Source organism: Bos indicus, chromosome 16 (assembly GCF_029378745.1).
Source record: "Bos indicus isolate NIAB-ARS_2022 breed Sahiwal x Tharparkar chromosome 16, NIAB-ARS_B.indTharparkar_mat_pri_1.0, whole genome shotgun sequence".
Classification (NCBI taxonomy): Eukaryota; Metazoa; Chordata; class Mammalia; order Artiodactyla; family Bovidae; genus Bos; species Bos indicus.
The window spans coordinates 4,680,127-4,703,182 of record NC_091775.1 but is presented as its reverse complement, the minus strand read 5'-3'; the positions used below and the strand labels follow the sequence as shown (position 1 = coordinate 4,703,182).

At 46.9% G+C, this 23,056-nt stretch overlaps 1 protein-coding gene across 2 annotated transcripts; it reads right to left on the bottom strand.

The window, feature by feature from the left end:
• Window positions 1-7,237: 7,237 nt before the first annotated feature.
• On the bottom strand, window positions 7,238-16,914 carry IL19 (interleukin 19). Of its 2 annotated transcripts, none has more exons than XM_070768918.1 (6): window positions 16,170-16,914; window positions 12,917-13,063; window positions 12,709-12,774; window positions 10,310-10,462; window positions 9,419-9,487; window positions 7,238-7,786 (listed from the first exon to the last, which is right to left on the bottom strand). In XM_070768918.1, exons 2-6 carry the CDS (start codon window positions 13,058-13,060, stop codon window positions 7,685-7,687), a joined length of 534 nt encoding a protein of 177 aa, XP_070625019.1. In that variant the 5' UTR covers window positions 13,061-13,063; window positions 16,170-16,914; the 3' UTR covers window positions 7,238-7,684. The 2 variants fall into 2 exon arrangements, with proteins under 2 accessions (XP_070625019.1, XP_070625020.1); XM_070768919.1 differs by having other exon boundaries at window positions 16,260-16,914.
• Window positions 16,915-23,056: the final 6,142 nt, after the last annotated feature.

The window sequence follows — 23,056 nt, the reverse complement described above, 5'->3', positions numbered from 1 at the left end:
CAAGGTAAGAGTTTCACACTGGGATGAGTCTGTGTCAGAGAAAGGACGTGGGCAGGAGAGCCTGCAGGGGGCGGTCTGAGTAGCAGGAAAATCGGGAAGGCTACCCGGCCTGGCTGGCCAGATAAAACTTCAAGCACCTGTATGAGGGGCTCAGCTGAGAGCTTCCTGGAAATACAGACCCAGAAGACAGCATGGCTGGCCTGGGCCAGTGCCTTTTGCCTTGTCATACTTGCTAGTTTGAAAAAAAAAAAAAAGACATGTGAGAAGAAAGATTTCCCAAGACAATGGTGTTTCATGGGAAATAAGATTTAAAAAGTTAAAATGCGTGAATAGTAACAACCATCATTTTAGTGAGCACCGACTTCACAGCTATTATAAATGGCATCTTGGATCCTTATTACAGTCCACACACATGAGGAGAGGCGGGCACAGGTGAAGTGAACTGTTCAAGATCACACGACAAGCGGCAGGACCAGGATTTCACATGAAAGCCAATCCTCTTATCCATTTGAACAAAAAAGTGTGAAAGTCGTTCAGTTGTGTCTGACTCTTTGCTACCCCATGGACTGTAGCCCACCAGACTTCTCTGTCCATGGAATTCTCCAGACAAGAATACTGGAGTAGGTAGCCATTCCCTTCTCCAGGGGATCTTCCCAATCTAGGGATTGAACCCAGGTCTCCCGCATTGCAGGAAGATTCTTCACCAGCTGAGCCACCAGGGAAGCCCAAGAATGCTCAAGTGGGTAGCCTATCCCTTCTCCAGCAGATCGGAGCCAACCCAGGAATGGAACCAGGGTCTCCTGCATTGCAGGCGGCTTCTTTACCAACTGAACTTCCTAGCAAATTCATTGTTCCATAAGACAGCTGCCCTGAGCATGTGTGGCTGTCAGCAATCCACACTGGAAGTTGAAAGGAGGCTAGAGTGTCCTCCAGGAGGAGACCAGACTCAGCAGTGCCAGGAACATTGTGTAACACGTTCAGAAGTCGGCCTCTGCTTCTTTGCTCTGTGTTGGTCCATAAATATGTGTGTAACTTCACAAGCTTGTTGCTGGCAAGTCCAGGCTCCTTCTTATGCAGCTGGGTTTAAAGATCTTTGTTGCTGGCAGCCAGTATAGCAACTTGGGCTCTGGGTTAGATAGCTTGGTCCAAAGTGAACCGCCCCAGCAGCAAGGGGAGAGAGCACCGGATCCAGGAAGATGAGACCTGGGTTCACTTTCTGGACCTGCCATCCCTCAGATGTGACCTCAAGCAAGTCCTCCCACCTCCCTGAGTCTCAGATGCCTCTGCTGGTCACATGGGAATGAGACCTATGACCTCCTCCGTTCCTCTGAGCTTTAGTGTGTTAGTGGCTCAGTTGTGTCTGACTCTTTGTGACCGTATGGACTGTAGCCTGCCAGGCTCCTCTGTCCATGGAATTCCCCAGGCAAGAAAACTGGAGTGGGTTGCCATTCCCTTGTCCAGAGTCTCTTCCCCACCCAGGGATCGAACCCAGGTATCACTCATTGCAGGCAGAGTCTTTACCATCTGAGACACAAGGAAGTGAAGCCATATACATAAAGTACCCACAGGGTCCTGCCGCAGGCTATGTGTTCCCTCCCCTTGCACCTGAGCTGTGGAAGATGAGCCCCAGATTTCTCCAGGGTGCCTCCTAGGAGCTAATCGAGGACTCAGAGGCCATGGTTTGGAAGAAAATTGTATACTTGGCTCCTTAGCAGGCATTTATTAAGCACCAGCTGTGTGCTTAATAAATAACACCAACAAAAAATAATAACACCAAGAAGCAAAAGCACAACTCTGTGCCATGCCCCCTGAGGACTACACAAGAACCAGGACACCTTCTTCAAGTCTGGAAGGAGAGCAAGGACAGATAGGCAAGTGAAAGAGTCAAAGTGAAGTAAGCAGGTGGGAGATATGGGGCGGGGCGGGGGGGGGTGGTACTTCTCCTTTAATAGTTCTTCCTCTCTCTCCCTCTCTGACTCCATCTCTTCCTCCTCTGCTTTTGCATCCATTGATAAAACAATGTTTCTTTCCTATAGGTACAGCTCCTTATGCCAGTAAAGCTCCTCTTCATTGTCCACCATGCGTGCAAGGTGGGGTAGAAAACCTGCATTGGATATTGTTAAAAGATAAACTGATGCATATTAAAATTTTTTTACCAGTTTATTTGAACAGAAATCTCTTGGAATCAGCAGCGCCAAACCGGAAGTGGTTAGGAGCTCTCAGTGGTCAGGAGCCAGCTGGGAAGGACCTATGTAGAGAAGCTGTGGAAGCGAAGAAAGAAGCTGTTAGATTGGCTGCAGCTTAACGTCTAGTTGGCTCTCAGTGACTGTCCTCAGCGTTTTTATTTCATAACCTTGAGGCTTAGATTTTGGTTTGCTTACACAGACCCCCCTAGGGCATCACAGCCACCTCACTCTAAGGGTCTCCTTGTTTAATTAACTTAACAAACCCCAGTTCCATAACTAACTGTGTGACCCTTAGTGTGTTGTTGAGCCTCGCTAAGCCTCAGGCCTCATCATCTGTGTAATTTAGTTGTTAATAATCTTTCCCATAGAGGATTATCAAGAGATGTAAAGGAGGAAGTGGAAGTATTTTCACTGCACATAATACGCGCTCAACACTTGGACACTGATGTTGACAATAAAGCTCACCCTGGAAGCAAGCTGTGGGGACTGGAAGCCTGGCTCTGCCGCTTATGATCTCTATGACATCAGGTGTTTCTTGACCTCTATGTCCAGGTTCTTCCCCAAGGTTTAACCATCTGTATGGTTAATATTCAAAGAGGGGGCATTTTTTCATTTTATTTCACTCTCATTTCTATAGGACTGTCTTGAAAATTAAAATGAAATATATATTCATTATATATATTACTTAGATGACTGCTTGGCTTACAAAAGCACTAAATGAGTGTTCGCCATTATTTTTGTTTTAATTCATCTGGATCACGTATTCATGAAATGTTAATTTAATACTAAGTGCCAGGCAGTGAACAAACCTATCCTCATGGAGCTTACGTTTGAGTAGAGAAACAGATATAATAAAGTAGGATGCTGGGGAAGCATGGGAAGGGTATAAGATGTGCTGAAGGTGGGAATGGGGGAGTTTATGCTTAAATAGGACACCTTTTGAGTAAAGGCCTGAAGAAGGTGGGGGTGCAAGCTGTGCAGGTGTCTGTGGGAAGCACCCCCGGGGCAGTCACAGAAGATGAGATATGCTCATGAAGCTGGTCTTGCCGTCATCCAGTCAGCTCCGGATGAACATCCAGCCCAGTCACCTTGAGAAGGCTGAGTCCTCTGTAAATACTGCTTCCTCTTAATAGCCTGTTAATCCCATTCGAGCATAACACTGGAGGTTTCTTTTAATCCTATCTCAGCTTATGTGTATGTGTGCACGCAAAGCACAAAGGCCCTATGGTGAGGACAAGCCTGCTCATTGTAGAGCCATGAAGCAGGTGAGCGTGGTCGAGTGGTCCTGAGCCTGGGCAAGAACAGGGGACATGGTGCGAGGAAACAGTCGGGAACCTCGTGTGTGCAGATGTGAGGGCTTCTCAGGCCATCATAATGCTCTGGCTTTCGCATGATAGCACGGGGGTCGGTGTCCACACTGCACACAACTGAGGGTCAAGGCAATGTGGTGACCTGTCCTGGGCAAATCACGGCAGACTTGGAGCCAGACTGTGATTCCTGGCTCGGCACTCTTTACACTACGTGTCCGGATTCCCACTCTGTAGGGCTGTAGGGCCCTCATCTCACTCATAACTCACAGCAACACCTGGAGACCAGTGTTATTATCTCCGTTTTGCCCAAGAGGACATTGAGACGTAGAGCCACTAAGTAATTTGCTCAGAGTGACATAGGATTGGAATCAGGACTGGCTGACTTCAGACACTAAAGCCTGTTCTATGAGATCTCTTTCCCAGGTAGGAATAAAGAAAGGTTGCTTCAGCCAGCCAGTCACAGTATAGATACAGGACCCAGGATCGTACACGTAAAGCACTTATTTCGGCATCCAGCACATGGCAGCTGCTCAGTAAGTATTGGTTCTTATTGTCATTAGCCATCTGAGGCCTGTCCACTAGAAGTTGGTGCCCATTTTGGCCAGAACCCCTCTACCCAGAATTCCTCTTGCCTTGGGCTGCAGTCATTCAGCTTTGTCACCATAACAACCATCCCTTTGTTAGAAATACCTTCTCTCCAACTCCACATACATACCCGTGGGGGATGAATTTAGGGCCTGAAAATATATATCTAGGTTGGGAGCAATAAGAAAGAAATGACAGAGAGACAAGACAGACATGTGGGCAGCTTTGGGCAGGAAAGAGCTCTCTGCAGGAGGCACCAGCTCTTGTCACTAACCTTACACCAGGCCCCCATGCTCTGCTCACCTCTGGCCCTGGCACACCTTGCACATCTTTTGATCACACAGTACTTTGTCTAACTTGTTGTTTCTTTCCATAGATCAAAGAAATAGAAGTGAAGAATAAGTAATTAACACATCACCAGATCTCCTCCCCAGCTTCCCTTTCACTATCTTTTGAACAAACTGTGTGAGCAAGATAACATCTAAAGAAATAAGAAAGGTCAGACAGAGTCAACAAGCCTGCACACAGTGGGGGATGGTGGCGACTCTGACCCCCCACCCCCACCCCCGGCCCATCTCAATGATTAACTGAGGTTACTTCCCTGTTTCACTTTAAAAGCTTCTACGTCCGAGCAGAATCTTCAGAGGTGGTTTTGAGGGGAGGCAGAACTGTACAAAAAAGATCTTCACAACCCAGATAATCACGATGGTGTAATCACTGACCTAGAGCCAGACATCCTGGAATGTGAAGTCAAGTGGGCTTTAGAAAGCATCACTACGAACAAAGCTAGTGGAGGTGATGGAATTCCAGTTGAGCTATTTCAAATCCTGAAAGATGATGCTGTGAAAGTGCTGCACTCAATATGCCAGCAAATTTGGAAAACTCAGCAGTGGCCACAGGACTGGAAAAGGTCAGTTTTCATTCCAATCCCAAAGAAAGGCAATGCCAAAGAATGCTCAAACTACTGCACAATTGCACTCATCTCACACACTAGTAAAGTAATGCTCAAAATTCTCCAAGCCAGGCTTCAGCTATATGTGCACTGTGAACTTCCTAATGTTCAAGCTGGTTTTAGCAAAGGCAGAGGAACCAGAGATCAAATTGCCAACATCCACTGGATCATGGAAAAAGCAAGAGAGTTCCAGAAAAGCATCGATTTCTGCTTTATTGACTATGCCAAAGCCTTTGACTGTGTGGATCACAATAAACTGTGGAAAGTTCTTCAAGAGATGGGAATACCAGACCACCTGATCTGCCTCTTGAGAAATTTGTATGCAGGTCAGGAAGCAACAGTTAGAACTGGACATGGAACAGCAGACTGGTTCCAAATGGGAAAAGGAGTACGTCAAGGCTGTGTATTGTCACCCTGTTTATTTAACTTATATGCAGAGTACATCATGAGAAACGCTGGACTGGAAGAAGCACAAGCTGGAATCAAGATTGCCGGGAGAAATCTCAATAACCTCAGATATGCAGATGACACCACCCTTATGGCAGAAAATGAAGAGGAACTCAAAAGCCTCTTGATGAAGGTGAAAGTGGAGAGTGAAAAAGTTGGCTTAAAGCTCAACATTCAGAAAACGAAGATCATGGCATCCAGTCCCATCACTTCATGGGAAATAGATGGGGAAACAGTGGAAACAGTGTCAGACTTTATTTTTCTGGGCTCCAAAATCACTACCGATGGTGACTGCAGCCATGAAATTAAAAGACGCTTACTCCTTGGAAGGAAAGTTATGACCAACCTAGAGAGCATATTCAAAAGCAAAGACATTACTTTGCCAACAAAGGTCCTCCTAGTCAAGGCTATGGTTTTTTCAGTGGTCATGGATGGATGTGAGAGTTGGACTGTGAAGAAAGTTGAGTGCCAAAGAATTGATGCTTTTGAACATCAAAAGTATGTTGATGTTGAACACTCAAAAGCATGTGTTGGAGAAGACTCTTGAGAGTCCCTTGGACTGCAAGGAGATCCAACCAGTCCATTCTGAAGGAGATCAATCCCGGGTGTTCTTTGGAAGGAATGATGCTAAATCTGAAACTCCAGTACTTTGGCCACCTCATGTGAAGAGTTGACTCATTGGAAAAGACTCTGATGCTGGGAGGGATTGGGGGCAGGAGGAGAAGGGGACGACAGAGGATGAGATGGCTGGATGGCATCACCGACTCGATGGACGTGAGTTTGAGTGAACTCCGGGAGTTGGTGATGGACAGGGAGGCCTGGCGTGCTGCGATTCATGGGGTCGCAAAGAGTCGGACACGACTGAGCGACTGATCTGATCTGAGAGACCCACCATGTCCCCAGATTGCTGGCAGTCTGAATAAAAGGCAACTTTCCTTTACATGAACATTTGTGAGTACTGATTTTGAAAGCTGTGAACAGTGGGACCCAATTCAATAACAGAGAGACAGAGAGCAAAGACAGAAACACAGAGAAAGAGAGATCAGAAATGGAGTGACGGCGAGGAGTCCTGATGAGAAGCCGTGTGTTCACCCTCTTGATCATTATGTGGAGCACAGGCGCTAGGTGGGGTCCAGTGTGAAACCCTTCTCTGCACTAACTCGCTTTGAGTACATTTTTATCCCTTTCTAGGCCTCAGTTTTCCCATCTATTTTTGTTCTTCAAGGCCCATTTCATTTCTTTTTTTTTTTTTTAATTTATTTATTTGTTTTTGGCAGTACTGCATGACTTGTCAGAGAAGGCGATGGCACCCCACTCCAGTACTCTTGCCTGGAAATCCCATGGACGGAGGAGCCTGGTGGGCTGCAGTCCATGGGGTCGCTAGAGTCGGACATGACTGAGCAGCTTCACTTTCACTTTTCACTTTCATGCATTGGAGAAGGAAATGGCAACCCACTCCAGTGTTCTTGCCTGGAGAATCCCAGGGACGGGGGAGCCTGGTGGGCTGCCGTCTATGGGGTCGCACAGAGTCGGACACGACTGAGGCGACTTAGCAGCAGCAGCAGCAGCATGGCTTGTGGGATTATTTTGTTCCCCAACCAAGGATTGAACCCAGGCCCTTAGCAGTGAGAATTCAGAGTCCTCACCACTAGACCACCAGGGAATTCCCCAAGGCCCCTTTCATTTCTCATAGTCTCCATTCATGGTCCTTGACTGGCCTTCCTAAAACAGAAGACACTTGCACTAATTGGTAAAGAACAGAATTTATTCAGAAAAAAACCGGTCAGTACAATATGCACCACAGGATATCGCTTAGCTCACATCACAGACATGGGATACAAAAACTTCACAATAAATTAAGGAAGCCCACCCTCTCCCTCCAGGATGGCCCCGCAGGACCTCTCAACAGACATACTTTGTTACAAATATAAAACCAGTAGACTGCTTGGATACCTTCAGGTGAGATCAGACATGCTGGGCCCAGCCGATGAGATTTTAGCCACAAGGTGAGGTGTGCTCAAACCCAGAATTTCCCCTTACAACACCTCAGCCCAGAGAAGAGAATTCCAAACAAGCAGGAAGAGTTCCTCAAAAAGACCCTCATTTGCATAAAACAGGGCCTCCCCTGTCTCCCTCCCCTTCCAAGTTGGCTGTCCCCCACCAGAAACCTCTCAGGGGCTCTTCATCCCCCCAGATTAGGTTCCTTATCTTGAGGCAGCGGAAGTTCCTCGATGATGCTTGTCAATCCAGGCTAGAAAGACGTCCAGCTCTCCCAGAGACTTAACAGCAGCAGACCGGACCTCCAGCTGAAACCATGCAAATCATCATCATACCCTGCCTTTCTGAGCTGTACCACAGTTTTCAGTCACTTGCCCCATGTTCTGGTCCCCATGAAGTTTGCTTTTTATGCAACCATTATCTCTGCAGGGCATACAGACCCTAAATTATTTTCCTAACAGATAACCTTAATTGTTTTCTATAAACAAACAGTTAAATCATGTCAGTAACTTATAAACAAAATAAGAAGTTCTTCATTCTTTGCCCTCTGATTTTCTTTTTCCTATATGTCACAGAAAAACAAACAAACAAACAAACTTGCTTTGCTGGAAGCTCTGCTTGCTTTCCTGTTGACATCAGCTCAGCCTACAACTGCCACTCTCCGTGAAAGCCACGGTCCCCGAGGGGCCCAGCAATGAGAAGCGGGAACAGCGTGTCTCCGTTGGACGCTGGAGCCCCTAAGAAGGTGTCCTACCCAAAGTCACACAGCCGACTGGCAGCAGAGTTAGACTGGAACCCAAGTCTCCTGACTTATCCCAGCTCTTCCTCAGCAGAGTGGAAGAGATGGTAAGATACAAAAGTATGTCCTGTGGAGCCAGATGGCATGGGATCGAGCCCTACCTCCATCACTCAGTTGTGGTATAAACTTAGTTAAATGACTTAACCTGTTTGTGTCTTGGTTTTCTAATTTATCAAATATAGACAATGGCTTGTAGCATTGTTGTAAGGAATAAGTGTGCTGATAATACCTTTAGTGCACTTAATACCTGGTTCATAGGAAGAACAATATGAATTTCAGCCATTGTGATATTACTCTATGGAGCCTCTCCACAAAGAAGAGCTCTGAACAGACCTTGCAGCTCCTTGTTATTCAAAGCATTGACTTAATCTGGGAGTGTGGGTGAACCACAGAATCTCAGACCTCATTCCAGGTCTACCAGCCAGAATCTGCATTTCAACAGAATCTCTAAATGATGCAGGTAAGATACTGTGCTTCTAACTCCACCTCTACATGAGGTGTGCATACAACATCCGCACGTACATAAGAAGCGCTGTTCATCACCACACAGGACGCTGACCACAGTTCCTAGACACAGCGACACAGAAACCCGCTACCAGGTAGCACGCTTCATGCATAACAGCTTACAGTTCACTGGGGCTCTCTGCTCCCTCTGCATTGTGCGTGTGTGCTAAGTCACTCAGTCGTGTCCAACTCTGTGTGGCCCCATAGACTGCAGCCCGCCAGGCTCCTCTGTCCTTGGGATGCTCCAGGCAAGAATACTGGAGTGGGTTGCCACGCTCGACCCAGGGATCGAACCCGCGTCTCTTACATGTAAGCTGCGTTGGCGGGCAGGTTCTTTACCACTAATGCCACCTGGGAAGCCTCCGTCTGCCTCAGCCCTATCTTAAAGAGTGTGTGCTTTCCCTCAGATCTGAACATAGTTCTGATATGTGGAAAGAAAACAGTGGAGGCATAATGGGGAGGGAGAGCCCAGGAAATTAACAAATGAGGTAAGACCAACACACCCTGCAGACACAGAACTGGGCAGACCGGCCATCAATACTGTTGAGTAAACGGATGAATTTGAGCAGGGAGGAGGCTGCCCATTCAGGCCGCTGCATCCCATCTCTACCTCCCCTGTCCTCTCCGCCTCCCTTACCTGATCATAGTTGTCATGGATGATTCTGGTTGCATTGGTTGCTTCCTGTCTGCAGTGACACAGATTCTGCTGCAATAAAATGGAGATAGCATCCATTAGAAGACTTTTCCACCCTGGCTCACTCTTAACACCACCTCCTACATGAGGAGTGATAGTTCTCCTTCCTCCCAAGGTGAGAGTCAGGTGAGTCAACCCAGGCTGGGGCAGCAGGGGGCTGTAGGGGCTGTTTGTAGAATCACTTTGCATTTCACCAGGGCTGGAAAGGCCTGGAGAGCAGGGGCCAAATCTGTCTTGTCACCCCCCTGTGAATGCAACACTACTCTAGGCAGGCACTCAATGAATATTTGTTGGGCTAGTTAATTAAATTATTGGTTAAATACCTCTTAACGTAAGTGGGACAGGGGTCAAGACCTCTTCTAACAATTTTAGGATTCAAGGCACAGAGAGGTGAAGTAGCTTGTCACAAAGTCACCGGGGAAATCATTGGCAGAGATGGGGCTAGAACCCCCGGGTTTTCTCCTGGTCTAAGATTTTATTGGCTCTTGGGGGCTCAGCTTTATTTCTGAGGTTTGTTTTTAACAAATCACAATGTGTGTTATGATAAGCCCAGAATCCTCAACATGCCCCTCTCATAGGCCAGTCCCGGGATCACTTAAGAGATGCTTTGAGGTAAGTTGGTCATCCCAGGAAGATTATCCATGAGGAAACCGGGTCTGAGGAGGAGAAAGCCCTGGGCAAGGAGGACCCACTAGAAGTGGTTCCCGACACTTCTGCCCATGGATGACAGGGCAGGGGATTTCCCTTGGGCCCAGAACCATTTCAGAAGGCCACACAGGGCCAGCGTGTCCTGGACTCCGTGGGGCAGGCAGGAAGCAGATGCTGGTGACTCACACATTGTTGTAGAGTCTTCTGCATGTAGAGGAAAGAGTTGGCAAGGCTGCTGATTTTTCTCATGATTTGGGGGTTCAGCTCCTGATGGTCCTTGAACACTCTGTCCACATAAAATGCCAGGAGGTTCTTGGTCACGCAGCACACATCTAAGGGCTATAGACACAAATTAAGAATAGCCCCAGAGGACCTCTTCTCTTATTATCCTAGAGACAAAAGCAGCCTGCTTGGGTCGGGGCAACAAGGAGTGAAATAACTAAAAGTCATTTTTTTACATTTTTATTGGTCTCAGAGTGTCCTCTTATGACACCAAAGCTGCTTATGACAGAGTCACCAAGAAGAGATTGCAGTTCTTACCCTCTTTTCCCGTGGCCAGGAGATATATTCACAGGGGATGGCGCCCAGCAATAGGCTAGAATTCTCCCTACAGCATCCCTGACATACCGTCACTAACTTCTGCTTAACTGCTTCCAGGGATCAGACACTTCCCTTTTGAAAGGAGCGATGTCTGAGCAGCTTTCTTGAAAAGCACTTCCTTACACTGTGCTGAAGTCTGGGTCTCTGGAACATCCTCTAGCCACTAAAAGCCACTCAGTGACTGCTGCATGTCAGGCTTGTGCTAGGCACGTATTCCTTTCAGTGTGATGACTGCTGGTCTCTCCTCCAGTGTGATCTTTTTACACTTCAGGGATCACTTGGTTGGAGTGGAGATGTGCAAAAATGGAAACTGACAGCTGCAGAAATGCATGCATCTGGCCAGGTCCTCCTCAGAAAAGCTCCTGACTTCCTTGGACATGGCTCAGGGCAACTGGCCAGCCAGAGTTTCCTTCTTGCAGTTTGCACTCCACCCTAAGAGCCAGTGTAGGAGATCTGTAGGTCAGCCTGAGAAAAGAAGGGTCTACAGCAATGGTGCATCTATATCTTCATTAGCATTAAGGCAGCAAAGCCTCCTTGGCCCAACAGGTAGCTTTTCCTGGATGGAAACTGAACTTGCAACACAAAACCTCTCCTCTTGCTCTGCTCCTTCTAATTCCCTTCACCTTTGTCTCATCAAAGAGGGAGAGGGAAAGAGAATAAATACGACGATGAACTGTATACTCTAGGCCACATCAACTATTTCTAGACCTTGAGAGGATGAAGAAACAGGGGCATGAGACTTGAGAGTCTATTTCTGACAACCACTGCTAACTAGACATTCCTTCTCCCAAGACGTCCTTTGGTCATTTGAAAATGATGGTTTCAAAATACATGGCCTTTGGGTCCCTTCCAGTTATAATATCCTATAAGTCTCCTATACCATTGACTAGAATAGAATTTAGGAAGTGGTTCCTTGCATTTACCATAAATAAATCAGGCCTAATACTACGTAGAAGAATGATCTTGTGCCTTATACTCTGTCACTTAAACAACTGAAAGAACTGGGTTTCTCTAGAATGCTATCAAGGACTGGAGGAGCTCATTTTTAAAGGTACTTCTCACTGGCCCCTTCTGTGAAGTGAACCGTCACCTCATAAATCAGCTGTTTTCCAACGCACGGACTCTCAGCACCTCTAGTCTGGCAATTAGACATTCCCTCCCTGCCTTCTGGCCTCAAGCTGTCTATTGTAAAGAACATCACCAGACTGTCTTTCTGAAAGACTATGTGGTCACCCACTCTGGTTCCAACACCCGCAGAAACTCCCTGTGGCCTGTATCATAGGCCACGGCTCAGAGTTCTCTGGCTGTCCAGTAGTTAGGATCCCACGCTTCCTCTGCTGGCGACACAGGTTCCCCCGCTGGGTAACCAAGATCCCACAAGCTGCTCAGTACGACCAAAAATAAATAAAGCTGAGGCTCAGCCTGGCTTTCAAGTTTGCCTCTTTTTTTTTTTTTTTTTTTTTCTGTCGCACCTCATGGCTTAAGGGATTGTAGGTCCCTGACCAGGGATTGAACCCACACCCTTGGCAGTGGGAACACAGAGTCCTGATTCCGGGACCACCAGGGAATTCACCCCGGCTGCCCCTCTGTCCCCTGATATGTATTTCCATTGATCTTACACACCTATTCTCCCCAAACCCTTCCTTTCTTTTAGCCACTAACCCCAAGCCTCTTCAGCTTTTGAGACACTGCTCATTGTCTCAGTTTCCCCACAAAACCACAAAAGTCACTCTAAGCCATAGAAATCCTGCCCCATCCGAGCATATGACACCTTAATCACTGTTGGGGTGAACACCCTCCCTGGGGTTCAAGTTCCCCGAGACAGGAGCACACCCTCGCACATCAGCTGACACGTGAGGAGTCGGCGGAGCCTCAGAGTCCGGGGAGGTCAGGGAAGAGGCATGCACAGGCGCGGATTCCCCTTCAGCCCTGGGCCACTTCCCCACAAAACGCCAGAGGAGGAGCGAGCAGACAGAGGCCGGTACCTTAATGCCATGCAGGGTCTCCGATGGGGACAGGATGGTGACGTTTTGGAAGGTGTCCTTAGCTTGCTATGGAGGAAAACACAATGGACACAAGCAGTGAGGACTTCACATCCTCCAGGGACACCGAGGTGATGAGCAGGAGCTGGCTGTCACGCCAAGAGGTAAAGTGAGGCACGCTCCCACACCTTCACCCCAAACCCACACTCACAATGGCTGTTTTGATTCCTCGGAAGCTCTCCTCCACGCGGTGCAAGTTCATGGAAATCAGGCATCTCCTGAGGCCTCGGGCATGCACTGAGCACAGGAAGAGCCCGGCACCCAGGAGGCAGAGGGAAATGCACGGTGCCTTCATGTCCTGCAGGGAGGGGTGAAGTGAGCTTTCCGGCCAAGAAACCCCGACTGAGTCTCCCTTCGGACTTTGCAAGGCCGGTCAGAGGGCAGCCCAGAAAGCAGGACTTAGGACCTCAGCCTGCGGACCTCAGGGCATGTGTCTCCTTCTCTGGTTTCTTTGAATCAGTTGAGTTAGCCCTTCCCTGTCCCCCCCGCTGCACCCACTCCACTCCCAGAAAGCCTGATCCACAGTGTTCTCCCAACTTTCAAGGAGTGAATTTGTGTGTAAATCATTCACATGACTCAACACAGCTCATTTTTCAACAGGGGTGAGAAGCGTTTTTTTTGTTGTTTTTTTTTTTTTTTTAACAAATTCAATAGGAAAACAGGGTTGGTAATATGCCCTAGAAATTAGGCAACAGATCTGAAAAAACCATAGAACACATTTCACTTTTTTATGTTTACCCCTGAAAATAGGAGACATCCTTTATTATATCTCCACTTGGTAACTAAGTTACATCCCCACTGTGTCTGCTTAAAATCACTCCTTTGATGCCAACTATGAAGATGTCACCAGCTGAAGAGATGGGAAAGGGAGATACGGGGCCTCTAATAACCCATTAGCTGCAGTGTCGAGGAAGACCCACAGATGGCAAGGTGGCGGCTTCCCCTCCATCACCCACCAAGCCAGGAGGTGCCAGGGACGTGCTTGCCTCTCGCCAACCTCTAACCAGGGCCAGACCCAGACCCCTGCTGCCCCCGCCCCCCGCCCAGTTCTCACACCCCCTCCTGCCTCTGTCCTGTCTGTTTTCAGTGAACCACTGTCAGTGGTGTCATGTAATATATCTTGAGAAAAGTGCTCAGCCTGTTGAGTTCTCCTCCTCTGACTTTTCCCAGCACCAGCACACATTTCACAAACAGAGCCAAGTGTTAAAAATACGTCAGAGGGCAACACATGTGCATGGACTGGCCTCTGTCTGGCGTCGTCCATGGTACAGACTGAGCACTCGGTTCCAGCCACGTGTGTGCTGTGTAAGGCGTGTGGGCGCCACAGTGGACGAGAGGGGGGCCGTGAGCATAGGAAGCCAGCTGGGGGCTGTGGACGCCCCCACTTCTAACCACGCCTGTGGGAGAGCGTGAGCCATACCCCACCCTTCCCCTGACCCTGGGTCATCCCCCAGGCTCTTCTCCAGAAGCTGAGAAGCGGTGACTCCTGCTTAAGAAACCGTGTTCCCTCACCTCTCCTTAACTCAGCAGCATTCCCAGCAAGGGACAGGTGTACGCTGAGATCTCACTGGAGAGCAGGCATTGTGCTAAAGAGCTTGATTTCTCTTCTTGCAACCTGTTTCTAGCAGAACAAGGAAATAGACCCCATTGACAGGGCAGGCAATAGAATCCTCTCTCCCCTCAAAAGACAGCTGGGGTGCTTCTGGGGAGACAAGTGACTAAAGGGGGCACAGTTTTTCTGCTGACAACTCTCAGAAGCAGTGGGGTGTTGCCCGCTTACCCTCAGGTGATTCCAGCCATTTCACCCGATTCAGGCAACAGTAGTAGCTAACACTGATCACGCCTGCCTCGTGCCTCGGGCTCCAGGCCAAATATTTTCCATGGTTATCTCATGCTCCCAGCCAGCCTCTGAGGGTGGTTTTTTTTTTCCATCCCCGTTTTAACTGAGACGGAACTGACTCTTAGCGAGGTGGAGAAACCTGCCCAAGGTACGTGGCCCCTGAGCGGCGGAACCAGGATGCGAGGGCAGGCGGCCGCTCCCCTCAGCCCTGCACCGCCCCGCCCTCAGCACCGCCCCCTGGATCTCAGCGGAGACCCAGCAGATCCCCTAGCAGCAGACGGACAGAACAAACTTCTGCCAGGTCCCACCGAGCCCGTGATACTCCTTATATTTAAAGATATACTTAATAACTGCAAATGATTAAAAGTACATATACTATAAAGTTCCCAGGAGTTTTTAGAATTAAAAGAAGCTTATAGTAAATGCTAGATTCTTTCGCTTTGAACCCTCCTACACTGCTCTGTGTGTGTGTGTGTCTGTCGCTTAGTCGTGTCCAACTCTTTGTGATCCTATGGACTGCAGCTCGCTAGGCTCCTCTGTCCATGGAATTCTCCAGGCAAAAATACTGGAGTGGGTTGCTATTGCTTTCTCCAGAGGATCTTCCTAACCCAGGGGTCGAACCCACAGCTCCCACATTGCAGGCAGATTCTTTACCATCTGAGCCACCAGGGGAGCCCCCTACACTGTTGATGGGAATGTAAATAGGTGCAGCAGCTATGAAAAACAGCGTGGAGGTTCCTCGATAAACTGAACAAGGAGTTACCATGTGACCCAGCAATCCTACTCCTAGGCGTATATCCAAACAAAAATATAATTCGAAAATATACATGCACTCCTTTATTCATAACAGCACTATTCACAATAGCCAAGACACAGAAACAACATAAATGTCCATTGACAAAACGAATATTGTCAACGGATGTATACAATGGAATATCACTCGGCCACAAAGAAGAATGAAATCACGCCATCTGCAGCATCGTGGATGGACCTAGAGATTATTGTACTAAGCGAAGTAAGTCAGAAAGAGAAAGACAAATGATGTGCTTATATGTGGAATCTAAAATATGACACGAATGAACATATATGTGGAACAGAAACACACCCGCCGATATGGAAAACAGCCTTGTGGTTGACAAGGGGGAGGGAGGTCGGGGAGAGAAGGACTGAGGGTTTGGGATTAGCAGACACAAATTACTGTGTATACAACAGATAAGCAACAGGGTCCTTCTGTGTAACAGAGGGAACTATAGTCAATATGCTGTATAAGCCATCATGGAAAAGAATATGAAAAAGTATGGATATATATATATATACACACATAACTGAATCACTCTGCTGCACAGCATAAGTTAACATTGTAAAGCAATACACTTGAATAAAACTTTAATATGATCATCATGCTTCTGAAAACAAAATAGATCCCTTCCTCTTCCCTTTCTTCCTTCCTCCTTTCCCACTCTGCCTCTCTACTTATTGAGAAGAAAGGACTAGAAAGTTCAACCGGAACACCCCTCCCCATTCTACAAAATGCCCAGCACCTGTAATACCGTAGGCCACTCACAGCAACTGCAGGTCACCTCTCTGCAGCTGTAATGGAAGAGGAGTAGGACGGTGATGAGCAAAGCCTCAGGATGGACACCGCGAGCCTCACCTCTCACAGAGTGCTCCAGGGCCGCCCCTATGCCTTCTCTCTGCGCTCCTTGCCACTTGGAAAGGGCCGGTCACTTTTATGCAGGTGAACACAAGGAAATGCTGTCAGGGTTTAACTGGGTGGGTCCGTCTGGGGGGAGATCGTTTTTCCCCACCTTTCCTTAGCATCTTATTTCCTGAATTGTTTTCTTTTTCTTTTCAGATACAGCTGATTAATCATTATTAAGAAATGTGTCTTTCTTCTCAGTCTTGACAGGCAGCTTCTAGGAAAAAATGAACTCCCCAACTCTATGCAAATGAGATTTTCTTGCAATTCTGTGTCCATACAGAAAAATCCAAGTTAGATCACTTTCCTGAGTGCCGTGGCATGTCACCAATTGTACCCTGCAGGCAACGTCAGGAAAGCAATCTTCTGACAGCCACGCCCTGCAACAGCCAGCCGTGAGATCCTGCAGGTGCCCCGGCTCCTGTCCACTCCATCTGCCCGAGCTGAGCTATTCAGCACCTAACGTGTGCCAGGTGCTAGCTAAAGGCTTTACGTGCCTTATTTTGTTTAACTTCGTCAGGAGGGTTTTTTCTTCCTCTCGCAGAAATTCAAGGGTTTCTTGGGGCATTTTCTCTTTCTTCAGCATCTTGTCCCTTAGACAGCCCTTTCATTCTTAATGCAGAGGGAGAAAATGAGACTGGGAGGCAGAGGAGCTTAGCAGCCAGGAGCAGGTCGGAAACAGAGACTGGAATCCTTGATCTTGGGCCAGAAGACTCTCTGTCTAAATTGCTTTTTTTTAATATACAATCTCTACACCACCAGTTCTTCAGAATCAGGGTTTGGGGTGATGGTGATAAAAAAAGATAGGATGTAAAAAGTTTCCTCTCCAAACAAGAACTCCCAAAACAGTTTGTTTTTACCAAAACGAAACAGCTTGGGGATGGGGTATGCTTATAAGAAACCCCATGGGCTCTTTGGACAACAAGCTGGAATGGAATCTGCCCCGTGGCCAGCCTGACAGAGTGGTAGGCAGCACCCAGCAGGGAAGGAAGAGGAGCAGGGAACACTGAGGACAATGTATGGGCAGAGATGCCAGGAAGTGGAGCCACAGGGGCTGGACATCTTGCGATCCAACATCTTGGAATTAATGAAACAGTACACGTTGAGGGAAGCAGTCGATTGTAGTGGTCACAGCGTCGCTCTAGATTTAAACCCTGGCTCTCCCTCTTCTCTGTGAGATACTGGACAAGCTGCTCAAAACCTCCCTGGAGTTTCCTAAAATAGGTAAAGATAAACTGTGAGGCTCTGAATGATCTAATGAACTTGACCCTGGTGAGTACTCCATAAATATTATTTATTCTGATGCTATGTGCCAGGCACCTGGAAAAGGAGAAGACACCTTTTTCAGACTCAGTGTCTCTGTGCTCCTTCTGGGGAGGAGAGGAAGAGCTAGTCTTGAGTCCAGAGATCTCCCCCTCCTCACTCCTGCTTCTCCAGGGAGGGAGATGGGCAAGGGAGTGTATGCTGTTTTTCACAGCACTGCCTGAGCTGCCGGCTCATAGCTCACAGATGGTGAGTGGATTGCAACACTGCTGACTCTTAGCCTGTATTCACCACCTTGTGCTCAGACTGTGTGTTCTCATCCAACTTTGATTTCAGGACAAAGATGTCACATCAGGAAGCTTGTAGAGAAAGGAAAAATATGTGCTGTGTTCATAGCTCCACTCCAGTATACACTGTATCATAGTAACTGGGACTGCAACTCGGGAGTCAGCCAACTCAGGCTGACTGCTTCTGCTTGCTTTGGCTGTCAGACCAAAAGCAAGCCAGTTAATCTCTGTGCCTCTGTTTATTCATCTGCAAAATGGTGCTAATTATGCCTGATGAACATTCACCATGCAGGCATGGTGTGTAGATTACACGATTAAATGTAAGCTTTAGCACAAGGCCTGGAAAATAATAAGCGATTAGAAAATTATAAGCTTTGTTATTAATTTTACAGCACCCCCTTTCAGTTCCTAAACAGGAGAAAAGAGGGATAATAAGAAATTACTTTTCTCCATCCTAAGCCTCGCTACTAACACTTAATATAAAAAGACAAGAATACAGATTGAGGTGGAATGGCATTCCTCCCAGGATTGCAATCAAACTGTGGATTTGATCCATAGATGTAGGTTCTATCTAGCCTAGAATCGGGTCTTCTAGAGCCAGCTGACCCACCACTGGGATATCAGAGCTCCATTGCCCATTTGTTAAACGGGGACACAGACAAAATGAAGGAAAACCAGAGACTGAGATGGAGATGCACTGAGTTTGACGTGTGCTGGACACAGCTCTCTCACACTTTCCAATCCCCTATGCTTCCACTCAAACTCCATGAGCCATTCAAGATGCTGCCAAGGCAATTTCTTCTCCATAAGAGGGTAGTTTGCCTCTCCGAAGAGCCAAGTCTTGGAGCTCAGACAAGAAGGGAACCAGGCATTGTGCCACCCCAGGGGGCACCACGCCCAGTGCCTTTCATGGGAATGAGGTGCCCTGGAGTTGAGCAAGGTGCAGCCCTACTGAGTGACTCTGAGGAAATGACTTAGGTTTATATGCCTAACTTCAGTGATATATGAGGAAAACCCTATAGTTGTGAGGACTGTATGACACTAGAAATTTGCAAAAGAAAGAAATAACCCATATTGATGAATGGATAGTTCATTTGGGAAGTAAATACAGATCTAGAAAGAATATAAATGATTACTCACTTTTCTGTCTTTTTACTTATTATATTTTAAATTGAAGTATAGCTGATTTACAGTGTTGTGTTAGTTTCAGCTGTATAGCATGGTGGCTCAATTATACATATATATTTTTTTCAGATTCTTTTCCTTTATAGGTTATTATAAAATATTGAGTATAATATAGAAAACAAACATACTTATCAGAGAAAAGGAGGGAGGGATTAAGTAGGGAGTTGGGATTAACATATACACACTACTGTATATAATAAAGTAGATAACTAACAAAGACCTTCTGTATAGCATAAAGATATATACTCAGGAATGTAAATTTTAAATGTCTCAGTAAATATATCTGGATTGTAATAATTTGTTTTTAATTGTATATAACTTTTAAAATACAGCAAAAAAAAAAAAAAGAGAGAGAGAGAGAAGATTTCCGATTCTGGTTCTGCTGTTCGCATTGAATGGTTCTGTAAATAGTTGTAGTTTTGGTGTGTCGGTGGAGGAGGTGAGTGCAGGGTCTTCCTGCTCCACCTTTTCAGCCCCTCTCCTGGGGGACCTTAAGCCTGAACCATTTCTCCTCTGTCTGGGATTCAGCAATAAGAGTTAGAAAAGACATCAAAGAGCACCCAGTTCCACATTCCCATTAAAGCCATGAACAAGCGGAGACATGAGCCAGCCCTTCCTTCACCCAGCAAAGACACGGCACACTGTTCTCAGACCTCCTTGTCCTGGCTTCCAGCCTTCTCTAAGCCCACGCTGCCTTCCCACCCTAGGAACAGGTGGACCGGAACCGAACAGTGGGGAGCCTCAAGCCTGTGTAGCAGGGGAGGTGATGTCAGTCTCCCAAGCCAAGCAGTTCTGACTGCCTTCACCTAGGAAGTTGATGACCTGAGGAATTGCAAACTGACCACCCCTTGCTGATGGGGAGGGAAGCACAGACCCACCTTGGGAAACTGTCCCCCACCAATCTGGCCTTTCCTTCTCCATTTTCACTCCCAAGGTTCTCAGTGGCCACCTGGTGGTCCAGAACCTCAGATCCTGTTTGACGTCAATGGGTTCTATGGTTCGAGTGCCCTGAAACAGCCCCCGTCGAGACTGGCGGAGGGAGCAGGGATGGGTCATGGAAAGAGTCCAAGCGCTACCTCCCGATTTCTGTCCTGGGTTGCTGATCTGGTCTCAGCCCCAGCCACCCATCCTCCCCCAGGTCCCTGCCTGTCTAAAACACAAACCCAGTCTTGGTGTTCCCCCGCCAAAAGCTCCCCACATGGTCCCGGGGCCTTCAGGGTGAAGGAGACTGTTCCCCATGACACGCCAGCCCCGTCACAGCCTGACCCTCACCACATCATCAGCCACACCCCTCGTGATGAGCCTCCAGACCTCACCTAGAAAGCACACCCTGTGCTCTTCTGCCTTAGAAATGCCTACTCAGCTTTTAAGACAGTCCAGACTGACTTTCTTGTGAAGCCTCTCCCCTTTTCTTGCCCTCTCCTCTCTTCTCTCCACCTTCCTACCCCCACCCTGGTTGACTTCTGTTTCTTTCACATTCCCACTGATTGGATACAAAGACACCCAGTTAACTTTGAATCTCAGATAAACACATCTCAGTGTTTATCCACCTGAAATTCAAAGTTAACTGAACATCCTGTATTTTTATTTGTTAAATCTGGCCACTTTCCACTGAACTCTCCACAGACTTCAACCCCCGCCAGGGCCAGACACATGAGGCCTGCAGCTCATGGGATGCTCTTTAAGAAAAGGAATTTTTAAATGGAAGTTCAAAATTAGGGAAAGAAGTGAATATTTATTAAGAATGAGAAGTGAGTTGTGACAAATTACAAATCTCAAAAAGCTGACAAATACCACAAACACCACACAACTGAGAAAGATAGCTCAAACACTTTTAGAAATAAACTACCTGATTCCTCTTTGTTTGCTTCTTCTATGACAATAATTTTTAACTTATTTTCTGTAAAGATGATTTTTTAAAGTCAGTCTTTCCTTTGGTATGGTTGTTCAAAATTCGGTTTTGGTCACTGATAGCTGGCATGCATGAAAGATGCTACAGGTTTGTGCCCTACAAATTTCACAGAAATTCCCATAAATTCTGCTTCACAAGATTCCCATTAGAAAAGAAAAAAAGTATGTGATTCATTTATAATTATATATATTGCATTATTGAGTAAATGTTTCCACTTTTACCAGATTTTAATGAAAACCGAATCTTTAGCTTACAATTTTAGGTGTTCGATGGCTGGAAGAATTTTCAACACATTTTTTTCTGGCTCCAAACATCTAAAACTTTGCTTCTCTTCAAAAATCCACACACTATCAGTAAAAAGAGTCAGTACAGTGGCTGGAAGGAATACTCCTTGATGCCATTCTTACACCAGGATGGGTAGCAGTATCTTAACCACACACATATGTGATTCCAAGCCATCTAAATACATCTCTCTAAGGGTCAAATATGGATGTGAGAGTTGGACCATGAAGAAGGCTGAGCACCGAAGAATTGATGCTTTCAAACTGTGGTACTGGAGAAGACTCTTGAGAGTCCCTTGGACTGCAAGGAGATCCAACCAATCTATCCTAAAGGAAATCAGTCCTGAATATTCATTGTAAGGACTGATGCTGAAGTTGAAGCTCCAATACTTTGGCCACCTGATGTGAAGAACTGACTCATTTGAAAAGACCCTGATGCTGGCAAAGATGGAAGGCAGGAGGAGAAGGGGATGACAGAGGATGAGATGGTTGGGTGGCATCACTGACTCGATGGACATGATGTTTGAGCAAACTCTGGGAGATGGTGATAGACAGGGAAGCCTGGCATGCTGCAGTCCATGGGGTTGCAAAAAGTCAGACACAACTTAGCGACTGAACCACAAATGGCCAAATACATCCCAAGTCAACAGCTCCTTACTCAGATCCCCAAGTTATTTTGATCTCTTCAGTGTCACCTGAGGGGAGGCCAGAGTAGAAAAGAACACTGATCTTAACTGATTAAGATGAACTTATCTTCCCTTTGTGAATTTTACAAGAACATGACATGTGAACACATACACTTCCTTAGCTAAACAGTCATTTCTCCTGGCCACAGACCCTGGGATGATATATTGCATTTTACTGTATTTTATAATTTATTTTTCATTGAAGATTTACACACATGAAATTTAAGATGGCATGTATATGATGCAAACCTGCAGGCCATTGCCCCAGTCTGCCCTGCCCCCATTCCTAGGACAAGTAGGCAACCGCTGTCAACATCCAGGGTCCCCATTTGCTATTTAGCTTCATAATTCTAGAGAACACACATTTATTCTGTTTCTGAACTCTTCATTTTAGAAATGAGCTATTGGCTTCCCAGGTGGCGCAGTGGTAAAGAATTCGCCTGCTAACGTAGGAGGACCAGGAGATGTGGGTTTGATCCTTGGGTCTGGAAGATCCCCTGGAGTAGGAAATGACAACCTGCTCCAGTATTCTCGCCTAGAAAATTCCATGGAGAGAGGAGCCAGGTGGGCTGTAGTCCATAGGGTCACAAAGAGTCTAATATGACTGACCACACATGCACTATTGGCTTAGTATAACTGAAGATAAAGATTTAGTTTCTTTACACCTCACACAGACATGCTCATTCCCCTTCACCATCACCAGAGCTCCTCTTCCATGGCAACATGTCACTCAAAGCCAGGTCCACCCAGAGCAGCCAAAGCCCCTGGGAAAAGGCAAAGTCCTCCTCTCTTGCCCTTGTGACAACCTGCTCCAGGGAGAATCAGAAGAATGTTATCATTCCTTTATCTGACATTTCTCATTGTCACAAACTCAAAATTCAAAGGGGAAGGAGCAACGTTGACAGTTCAGTTCAGTTCAGTCACTCAGTCGTGTCTGACTCTTCGTGACCCCATAGACTACAGCAGCCAGGCCTCCTTACCCATCACCAACTGCCTGAGTTTACTCAAACTCATGTCCATCGAGTCGATAATGCTATGCAACCCTCTCATCCTCTGTCATCTCCTTCTCTTCCTCCCTTCAATCTTTCCCAGCATCAGGATCTTTTCCAATGAGTCAGTTCTTCGCATCAGGTAGCCA

Bases quoted from the DNA above. Each gene is read 5' to 3' on its own strand.
- IL19 (XM_070768918.1), bottom strand. From the start codon at position 13,060: ATGAAGGCACCGTGCATTTCCCTCTGCCTCCTGGGTGCCGGGCTCTTC. The intron at 9,488-10,309 runs GTGAGTCACCAG...ATTTTATTGCAG, and splicing joins AGAAGACTCTACAACAATGT to CAGAATCTGTGTCACTGCAG. The intron at 7,787-9,418 runs GTAAGGGAGGCG...GCATGGTTTCAG, and splicing joins TCCATGACAACTATGATCAG to CTGGAGGTCCGGTCTGCTGC.